The 10,980-nt window shown below is 46.4% G+C and overlaps 1 protein-coding gene across 1 annotated transcript; it reads right to left on the bottom strand.

Moving 5' to 3' along the window:
- Positions 1–1,325: 1,325 nt before the first annotated feature.
- PPIF (peptidylprolyl isomerase F) lies at positions 1,326–9,834 on the bottom strand. The gene is made up of 6 exons (XM_063405941.1): positions 9,516–9,834; positions 7,436–7,466; positions 6,510–6,598; positions 4,256–4,352; positions 3,425–3,500; positions 1,326–3,017 (listed from the first exon to the last, which is right to left on the bottom strand). Exons 1-6 carry the CDS (start codon positions 9,702–9,704, stop codon positions 2,882–2,884), a joined length of 618 nt encoding a protein of 205 aa, XP_063262011.1. The 5' UTR covers positions 9,705–9,834; the 3' UTR covers positions 1,326–2,881.
- Positions 9,835–10,980: the final 1,146 nt, after the last annotated feature.

Genomic DNA, 10,980 nt, shown 5'->3' with positions numbered 1-10,980 from the left:
CTTACTTGTGTTGCATCTGGAAGCACATCAGTGGTAGCCACGTGAAGCTCTCGGCAGGCTCTTTTCCTGGAGTGCCCCAGCCTCATTCCAGAGGCAGCCTGGATGTGCCAACATCTCTGCCAGTGCACAAACTTTCATCCTAAACATCCAGGTGGAAAATGGCATAGCACACCTGCCATCTCTCAGCTTTTCTCAGAGCTCCGTAGTAAGTATCTGTCTCTTCTGTGACCTATTAGAGTCATGCAGGATTTCTAAACACTAGTTCCCCAAAAACCTGTTCTGGACAATATTCTTAGCTTCAATATCTTCCATCACACCTCAGTAAGCCACTGCTCACAGCAATGTACAGCCGCGGTTGGGAAAGGCACTACTTTACTGATTTGCCTTCTCATCCCGCAGGAGCTGAAGCCTGAGGGGACAGTGGGTGCAGGACACACACCGGCAGGGCCGGGGCCTCAGGAAGGCGGGAAGGCAGCTGAGGGCCCCGGGCGGCGCAGCGAGGCCGCGGCAGCCGGCGCTGGCCCCGCGCCCCAACCGCGGCCCCTCAGGCCGGGCCGGGCCCGCCACTGCCCGGGCGCCTGGCGCCACCTGGCGGGCAGCGGGGCCGCACACCGAGCGCTGTCACCGGGCCGGGCAAGGACAGGGACGGAGCGGGACACCGAGCGCTGTCACCGGGCAGGGACAGGGACGGAGCGGGACACCGAGCGCTGTCACCGGGCCGGGCAGGGACAGACAGGGACGGAGCGGGACACCGAGCCTGTCACCGGGCCGGGCAGGGACAGGGACGGAGCGGGACACCGAGCGCTGTCACCGGGCCGGGCAGGGATAGAGACAGGGCCGGAGCGGGACACCGAGCGCTGTCACCGGGCAGGGCAGGGACAGAGCGGGACACCGAGCCGGACAGGGACAGGGACGGAGCGGGACACCGAGCGCTGTCACCGGGCCGGACAGGGACAGAGCGGGACACCGAGCGCTGTCACCGGACAGGGACAGGGACGGAGCGGGACACCGAGCGCTGTCACCGGGCCGGGCAGGGACAGGGATGGAGCGGGACACGGAGCGCTGTCACCGGGCCGGGCAGGGACAGACAGGGACAGAGAGGGACACCGAGCGCTGTGACCAGGCAGGACAGATATTTTAGCCCAGTAGTGAGAGGCAAAGCAATGCACCATCACCCCCTCTGTGCTGGCTGTACCTGAAGGACACCATGGCTTCTCAATACCAGCAGATCAGACCCATCACAAAGTCGACACCATAGAATAGCCCAGGTAAGCCCAAGAGGTTTCAGCTTCTCTTATTCCTGCTTTCAAGAAAGAAACAGACTATTTTTTTTGTGGCAGAAGTGTATTTAATAATTTTCATATACAAATTAAAAGAATGCGCAAAAAGTCCTTATTGTATCCAAGTGAAATAAACCAAACCATCACAATTTAATATTTTTACAATACTACAGAGATTAGGCAGCTACAGTGGAAAGAATAAAAAGCTTTTCACTTCCATTTTTTTGCAAAATTACATTCTAAATACTACCTTGCACCAAGAAATGCAGCCCTCAGTGCAAAAATATCCAGTACAAAATAGTTTTAAGCCCATATGTTATCATCCTGCAATGAAAATAAATTCACATTTGAAGAAAACCATCACATTTTTTTTCTCTTCAGTAACAAGATTATTGCACAAAACAATCATGTGCTTTTCCCCACAATCATTGATATTTTACAGCCTTAGTGATTCCAGAGGCAATGGTGTGAGGTTCCAACACTTGTTGCTGCTCAAGCATGCCACACAGAACATATATCCTGCTTTATACAAATGAAATGTCCTTAGCTGATCAGCTGAATTCTTTTCTTCTCATGCATAAACTCCAACAATAATGATTTTGCTGCACTGATTAGGCCTTGTGATTCTTGTGGTGACCAATTTTGACTGATGATGATGATGCATAAGAAGAAATCATAATCCAGGTAATATCCAAGCTGGACTGACTTCACAGGATCAACATGACAAAAAGGCAATCAAATATAATTCTCACTCAAACTCACTATACTGATTATATTCTCAAAGTACAAAAATAGGCCATATATTGAGAACTGAGCTTTACTCCTCACAGAACCAGATCCCAGAGCAGAAGCACACTTCAAGTTCACAGTTCCATAATGAAGTCCTGAGATCCTTTGGCTGGATTGAGGTGAGGTGTTATTGCCAGGTAGAGCTTCAGTAGCAGCCTAGCTCAACCTAAGGCAATTTACTTAACCCAAAAGTCAAATTGCTCCACTGAAGCAGGTAAGGTAGAGTTTACTTCTAAAAGGAGTCTGAGACTATAAGAAAAACTAAACCAGGATTAATTTTTAAGAAACAGTTGCTCATTAAATCTATTGGATGGAATTTAACTGAGACCTAAGAAAATGCCAGTGTTGTTGCAGACAGCCGTGAGAGCACTGGTCAGTAGTATTGCTTCAAAATGGTGAACAACAGAACAAGCATTTATTAGCACCAAAGAAAACACAGCATTTCTCAATTTATACCTAACCCCCAACTGCAGAACCCCTGCTGTCAACTCCACCACCCATTCCAACACCTGAAACACCAAAATACCAAGGACAGTATCAACACTGCAGTCAGGTATGCATTGGGTGACCTCAGAACTTCTTGCAAAACACAAGCAGACTCTACCAAACCGGTGTGACTACCAGGAGGTGCAGTTGCAACATGCTTCAGTTATTATTTTAATCAATATTATTCAATATAAGTATAAAAGTTGGACCAAGTTAAATAAAAAACATGGTTCCATAGGTGCTACTCGTGAGATAAGAAATGTTTGGGTGTTTTTATGATTCATTTTTCACAGCATCCAAGTTGTCATGAAGGATAGGGCAAAAGGTTAGGACAGCTGGCCACAGTCAGTAATGACAATCTTTTTGGAGGGCTTTCCACTCTTGGAACCAAAGCTCTCGATTTTTTTCACTACATCCATTCCTTCCTTTACATGCCCAAAAACAACGTGCTTTCCATCTAGCCTGTAAAACAAATACACAAAGGCAGTTTTACTTAAAACAGCATAAAGACAGTGTTAGCAGATCTTCAGAACTCTCTCCTGCTGCTCTCACCAACTCTACAGCAAAGGCTCAACTGCCCTTCAAGTGACATGAAGCTTCATAACCTGACTTTTGCTCTGGGCCTTAGAAACATTCTGAGGGATAGCAGCCATGCTGCTGTCACAGCCCTTCCTCCCTCAAGTAAAAAAACCTATTCATTTTCCATTGGAATCAAGTGATTTAGAAATAACAACAAAACAAAGAAACAACCAATCAAAAAAAAAAAAAATAACCCACAAGCAACACACAAAAAAAACCCTAAAAAAACCCCAAACACTCCAGATTCAGGCACCAATTAATGAGGTCAATCTGCAGGGCTGAGAACCTACCAGTCAGTTTTTGCAGTGCAAATGAAGAACTGGGATCCATTTGTGTTGGGTCCTGCATTGGCCATTGAAAGAACACCTGGAACAGCAGCAGCAGCTCGTTAGACTGGTGTAACAAGTAGGCAGCAGAAAAGACAATTTTCCTGTGCACTTTTAGACTAAAGATTGACAGAAGATGTGATGGTCTTATAGTATCTCCAAATAATATCTAATGCCAACTTTTTGCCTTGGACTATTCCCTCCTGCCCAGCCTCCCTCGGCTCCAGAGCAACAGTGTTAGCAATGTAATTAGCTGAACATGCCCTGAACACAATTAACACCAGCTAACCTCTCCTCTGGTTCAACAGCAGCAGTCTCCTGGGACAAGGAAGTAACAAGGCAAAAAAGAGAGACTATAGAATTCAATCAGATATTCTTCTGTATGGCCTTTCCTTTGCTTTTTCTGGCTTTAATTTGAGCTTAAAAGGACATACCTATGTTACCCACTAAATAAGAAATCCCAGATGACTGTTTTACTTCTGCAGTAATCTTCTAAGTAAAAATTGAAGTCTATCATTTATGAAAGCAGTAATTTCACCTTTGGAGAATTTTTATGTCCCTTATGGGCTGACATATGTTTGTAGGGCAGTCCATACAAATAAGCATAGGCCAGGGACAACACATTGTTAAATTTCTTTGATACTTCTTATACTTCTATATATTTCTTTGATACTTGACCTGCAAATCTAAACAAATCTTATTTTTTTAAATACACAACTTTTATAAATACACATTTAAACAATGCTTCATTATAGGTTACAGTTACCAGAAGGTAAAAAGAACAGGTTTATTTACCAGGTCCTACATGCTTAAGTACGAAATTTTCATCTGGGAATCTACTGCCATAGATGGATTTTCCACCGGTTCCATTATGATTTGTAAAGTCACCACCCTGAAACAGAAACAGGTATTAGCTCTACCAGCACACATGGACTATTTCATATCAAAAGTGATGCTATTGCAAACAGACACACTTGTTCTAATTTAAAAGTGACAACATCAATAAAATTTGTTCAGGTTAAAGATGAGCATGGCCACTCAGTTTAGAACCACGTAATTAGATGAAGGTACAGTTAGGCCAAAAGTAGATTTCTGCTCCAGATATTGCTGATATTCTCCAACTGGCATCATGATCTCTGTGTTACCAGCCTTTCTCCCAAATGTGATGCAACAAACAGCAGTAATTTTACGAAACACCTCAAAGGCCTCAAAACCAAATCACTTATGTTCATTACCATAGGCAAGACCTCCCAACTCCTTTTTCCTCCTCCTTTCCTCCAACAGGTATAAACACTGGTTAGGATCTCCATTATTACCCTTTCCTATTTCTAGGTTTTGTTGTTTGTTACACCAGAGCCATGTTAAACTTTTGTTAGCTGATTTCATGCTGCTTGCAGGAAGAGATGTCTCAGGTTAAACACAGAAAACCAGTTCAAACAAAAAATGCAGCCAGGGTGACTCGTGAAGGTGGCTCCTCAGCACTGCTCCCAGCACATGCCATCTCCTCTGCAGGGGTGACACCACCCGTGTTGGAGAGAGCTCATACCCCACAGGTACTGCATGTGACCCTCAGCTTCCCCTTGTCCCGAGTAACCTCCCCCAGGCGGTGTCACAGCCACCCCTATGCAATCCCGGAGCTATGTGCTGCCTGCCATGTGGAGATGTGGAATTGCCGAGTGCCGGATATGATGGCCTTCAATTAGGACATACCAACTGCCTGAATCACGTTAACAATCCACCTCAACAAGTGCAGGAGTCATTACTGTCTTCTCTCACTTGAAAACTGCTGAAACCTATGACAGTGTTTCCACTTCAGCAATGACCTCTGAGTAATTCTAAACACCAATTCATTATCTCACTGTACCACAGAATAAACCATCCAGTATCCTGATTTCCAGTCCACCTGGGGGGACACAGCAGGGCAGGCAAGCACAACAGACTTACACGGAACTTCATGAATTCGTGACAGAATTCAAAGTAGGGTTTGTATTTTCTTTTATATTTATGTATTTCTGATCCCAGAAAGACTTCTAAAACACTCTATCCCTCTGTCAGTATCACAAAACCTTAGTTTAAATTTGAAAGGCAGAAAAATAGGTCCTTTACAGTGCACCTGTTCCCTTTTTTCTTCTTAGAAATAGGTCATGCAACTAGGGCCTCTTTTTCCAACAGATGTGTTTTTTGCTTAAAAAATAATTGAGGATGGAAGACCATCAGTCATCAGTTAATAAATAAAGCATGCTTACTTATAAGCTTCAAACTTCCTTAAAATTTTCTTAGATTTTTTTACAAAGCCATTCAACAATGCAATGTTGTTGAAATGTAACCTTTTTTAAGGTAAGTAAGAGAGGACCACCAGGAATCCAGTGCCCTACAGCAGCTCCATCCTGCTCCTCTGCCAAGCACAGTAGGAAAAGAGGCTTTCAAAAAGGTTTGTTGTTGTTATTTTAGTTGTTGCTGTTTAAGAAAAAAATGTTGATGTGCATGGCTCCTATCCAGAATTTCAAAAGATCTGTTCATTAAACCAAAACAAAATCCATCTCAGGTGTATCATGTGAAAAATCAGCCCCAGCCAACCCTTCTGGCTTCCTTGTCCCCTCCATATTACAGAGACACTAAAAAAATACTAAAACACAGTGTCTATTGTGAACAGATCATTCTACTGGGAATAAGGAATGGACACGTTGTTTGCTCAGCTCACTTAGAACAGTAAGGTGATTGTCATCTAGCCACATCTGCTTCTCCCAAGCAAGTGCCATTTTGTCAGCTCTGCCCCACACTACAGTACACTGCTATGCTACAGCAGAAAGCCTTCAGACAGGCTTTTTTTGACCATTTACACATAATTTACATTTATTTGTACAAAAGATGAACTAAGCTGTTGCAAAAAGATCAGAAATGCAGGTCATGCTGTCACTTCTTTGTTGTTTTGTTAGCAAAGGTTAGAGCAGAGAGCCATTTCAAATGTTACTACTGGTCTGTTTCTACAAATATGTAAATAATATAAAAATAAACTTAATAACAAAATTTTAAAATACCCCAACATTACCTGGCACATAAATGAAGGAATCACTCTGTGAAAAGTAGATCCTTTATACCCAAATCCTTTCTCACCAGTACAAAGAGCTCTAAAGTTTTCTGTGGAAACAAAGCATAAAGTATTATATTCTGCATCACATGTGGCAATACAAACACAACTAGATTAACCATGTCTCAAGATTATACACTTCAAAAACTTTATTGTAGCTTTAGAGTATTATAAATCTATTAGGTATATTCATACTTTAAAAAACCCTTGCTATAGAAGCCAAGAAAACAAATTTTACTTAGCCTCAGGATGAGGTACAAACATAAGCCTTTTCCATCTCATCTCCCTTTTATTTTTCTGTGACTCCAATTCCCTGACTTCCCCCACCTTTTCCTGCAGTCACAGGTTTCATTTTCTGACTTTTATGCCTTTGTTCTTTATAGCAGTTGTGAGGATTATGTCCTTTCTTTAAGGCTATTTGTCTACTAGGAACTAAAAAGTACAAGTTTTTTTCAGCTTCAGATGAGGAAGGAAACAAATGATACACCACAAGAACTTTCTAAAATTAACGCAGTAATCAGCTAGTAACCCATAAAATAAAACCCCACATACTCTTTGGAAACTCTAAGAAAGACCACCCCTTTGACTTGCCCTTCCCCATTTGCTCTGGGGTTTGATTTTAATGCCAGTTAATGTGGTTTTAAACATATTTATTCACCACTGTTAACCCAATATATAAACTGTACTGTCTTGGTGCAAATTGCAAAATGAAACTATTCGGAAAAATAATAAACTCCACCTCCTCACTAACACTTCCTGTCATACTTCTCCATCTAACAAATGGGGATGGAACATGAAAAAAACGTTCTAAAGGGTAAAAGAACCTTCTCATTCCTGCAAATCACAATCTATAACTTAAGTATGAAATTCTGAAGATGCTGCCTCACCTGCTGTCTTTGGGACCACGTCAGCTTTCAGCTGTTAAAGAAAAATCAACAGACAAATTAATAAGTCAGCCTCTTCAAATGTACATAGAAAAACAATTGCATGGGAGACTGCTACAACTGAACCCTCTTCCCAAAGCGGTGACTTATCTGAAATCAAACGCCATCCAAAATTCCATGAATACCTCAAAACTTTCCAATTATTTGGCCAGCAATGACAAATAACCCCTCAATGCAACTTGGAGCCAGCTAATGAAGAGCCACTTGGGCAGCATCTAATGAATTCATTGATCAATACATAACTGAGCAGTAACTAAGAACAATCTTAGCTATGGACCCCAAGGATCAGAGTTTGAGTACAACTAGAGAGACCAAAGACTCTCCCGGCCCCTGCACAGAACCAGCTGATGAAAACAACAGAAAAGGCAAAGGAAACAGAAGAGCAGAAACTGTATATTAAAAACAACTTATGATGTTGCATACACATTTGTAATCAATGAAAACTTCTGATTTTGATCAATATACATCTTTTTAATGTATAATCTTAAAAAGGGACATAAAAGTGGCCATACCAGCCAGACTCAAGTTTTACCTAGCTGGACATCCTGACAATGACCAGCAGCAGACACCTAAAAACAGCATGGCTGCAGCAAGAATTTAATGTTCCTTCCCTAGGCTACTCATCTCGGATGCCTATAATTTGCAGCTGAAGATGACCACAGCTTAGCCAAAGACTCAAGGTTATCCTGCAATGAGTTCAGATTTTCTGTACACTGGGCACACTGAAAAACTTTGGCACAGAAATTAAATGCTACCACAAGAAATACAGAAACATTAATGCTATTTTTTTATAATACCATCCAGATTTTTCATTAATGAATAAGGAACTTGAGTAGTATTTTTATCTGTAACTCCCTGAAATGCTACCTCCTGAGAGCACAAGAGCTGGAAAAGTCCAATTGATTCATATGCTAACATTTTCAATAAATACAAATATACTGGGCTTTAGACTCAAAGGAACCTCTTTTAGAGAAAACTCTTACGAACTACGTTAAAAAAAAAAAAATCTACCAATATAGACCCAAGGTGGGTGCTGGAGGCAGAAGGCCACACTGCCTCCCCTCAGCAGGCAGCATTCCTAAGAGCTTCACTCCCTGTCCAGTGCGTGGTTCTGGAGCACAGCCCTCGCTCTTCCCCATACAAAACGCATCTATCTGAGGCACACGCTGGCCCTAAGGTCGCATGTACACAACGTGGCACACGGTGCTCACGGCATTTTTTTTAAGAACGGAGATTACAGAAGTTTTCCTCTTCAGGCCTTCTTTGCATGGCCGAGTATTTCAGCGCCGGGATTGTTAAGGACGGAGCCAGCCGGTACCCGGCTGTCCAGCCTGCCGCCGTCCCAGCAGCGCGGTGCCTCCGCTGCACGTGGAGCGGGAGGCTCGAGGAGGAGGCAGCGCCTCAGGGAAGTGACACCCTTAGGAGTCAAGGGAATCACAAACGAGCGCCCAGCGGGACACACGGTGAAGCTGGAGGCGCGGGTGAAGGCTCCAAGGGCCGACTGCCCCCAGAGCGGCAGCTCCCGGCGGGAAGGCGAGGGACCCCAGTGCCGCCGGGACACCGCTCGCCCCTCTCAAGCCAGCGGTACACGACAGTAGTAAGTTTATTATTTTTCAGTACTTCTGCTTACACACTATGCAAGTGACCTTCCTTCGAGGCTCTCAGCCACACCAGGGCCCTGCCCTCCCACCAGGCCGGCCCGTGGGATGGCCTTACGGACCGGCCAGCGGCACACGTGGGGGCTCCCGCGGCTCAGCGAGCTCCAGCCCTGCCCGCCCCTCCTGGAGCGCCCCGGGAGAGGAGCCCCGAGGGCAGCCAGGCAGCGGCTCCGCCAGGGGGGCGAGCCCCGCCATCCCCGGGCCGCTCTCCGCCCGCACCGGGCTGTGTGTGCCCTTGCCGCGGACCCTGGAGCCGGCGCTGGCCCCTCGCCCTGACCTTGCCCGCTCCCAGGCCGCCATGCCCGGGGTCAGGCCGCCCTCGGCTCCGCAGCACCATCCCCTGCCTGCAGCCCCCGCGCCCCTACCTCCAGCACGACCCGTCCCAGCGGCTGGTTGTCGGCGCCCACGTCCAAGTACACCACCGGGTTCGGCGAGCCGGCGCCGGCCCCGCTGCAGCCGCGGGCGCCGGCCGCCCACATGCAGGCGAGCCCCGGCGGCGGCAGCAGGTCCCCGGGGGGGCGAAGCAGGCGGCGGGCGGCGCTGAGCGCCAGCATCCCGCGGGCAGGCAGAGCGGGCGCTGCGACAGTCACAGACAGACACACGGACTGACACAAGGACGCGCCGCCGCTGCCCCGCGGCCTTTATGGGCTCCGCCGCGGCGCCGCAGCGCCCGCTGGTGGCGGCGGCAGCAGCGCAGGTGACATGGCGGCCGGGGCGGCGCGGCCTGAGGCGGCCCGGGGCTGCCGAGCGGGCTGGACTCGGGCCCGGGCGGGGCGGGCGGAACGCGGGGCCCGGGCGGGCACTGCCCTCAGCGCTGCCCGTCCCGCCCACCATTGCACAGCCATTGTCAGGGGCCGGTGTGGGGCGGCTCGTTTGTCCGTTTGCGTGTGGGGTTTTTCAGGTTTTTTTGCACATTTCCTCACGGCTCCCTTACCCCAGGGACCAAGTTTCTAAATTTCATCATTCCACACAACGCCTCAGGAGAGCACCTTGGCGGGGAGGGCGGCGCAGCTGTCCCAGGTGCGGGGTAATTGGGATGAGCGGGATAATGTGGGATAATTGGGACCAGGGGAGTCACGGCTGCCCGGCACCGGCAGCACCGCGGGAGTTCCGGCACTGACGCGTCTCGAAGCGGGCGGGTGTGCCTGAGTCACCGGGCAGCCCCCGGCCGTACCCTCAGCAGCGCTCCAGAGCCCCAGCCTGCCCAGGAGTTACAGACGTGAGTAACAGCAGCCCAGGTGTAATACAGTGAAATATCGTTCATGTTTTAGATGAAAATAACAACACATATAATTTTGAGTATTCCTCACTTAGCAACTTAGATGAAAGTACTTCGTACATATGTCATATTTAGATATTACTTTGAATTCTCAAGTTTCCATCCTGATTCCACATATAAGTACTTCGAAAAGTTCTTCAAGTTCTTAATGCCATAAGATGTCTTAAAAAAAAGAAAAGAAAAGAAAATCAAGCATGATTCTAATAGTTTTCACATTTCTTGTATTATAAATTGGAGTTATTCTAATGAAGGTTACAGTAATGCAACTATGTAATACAGTATAACAGAATCATAAAAAGACAGTCCCTTATGTGAGGAACAGTAAACTTTCCATCCTAAGTTCTTTGTGTCAAGCAGCTAAAAGAGCCTTTATCAGTGACATTCACTGAATCAACAGAGAGCTGTCAATCAAGGCACTGCCACGACCACAAAGATCAGGGCAGAACTACAATGTGCAATTACAAAGAACTGAGAAATCCTGGACAAACACCATTTTCAGGACACACTCCAGAGAGACCCTTAACTGCTGCTGCTGTAGGGATGACTGCAGC

Source organism: Prinia subflava, chromosome 9 (genome assembly GCF_021018805.1).
Source record: "Prinia subflava isolate CZ2003 ecotype Zambia chromosome 9, Cam_Psub_1.2, whole genome shotgun sequence".
Lineage (NCBI taxonomy): Eukaryota > Metazoa > Chordata > Aves > Passeriformes > Cisticolidae > Prinia > Prinia subflava.
The sequence above is the reverse complement of the archived record's forward strand: the minus strand, read 5'-3'. Positions and strand labels throughout refer to the sequence as shown.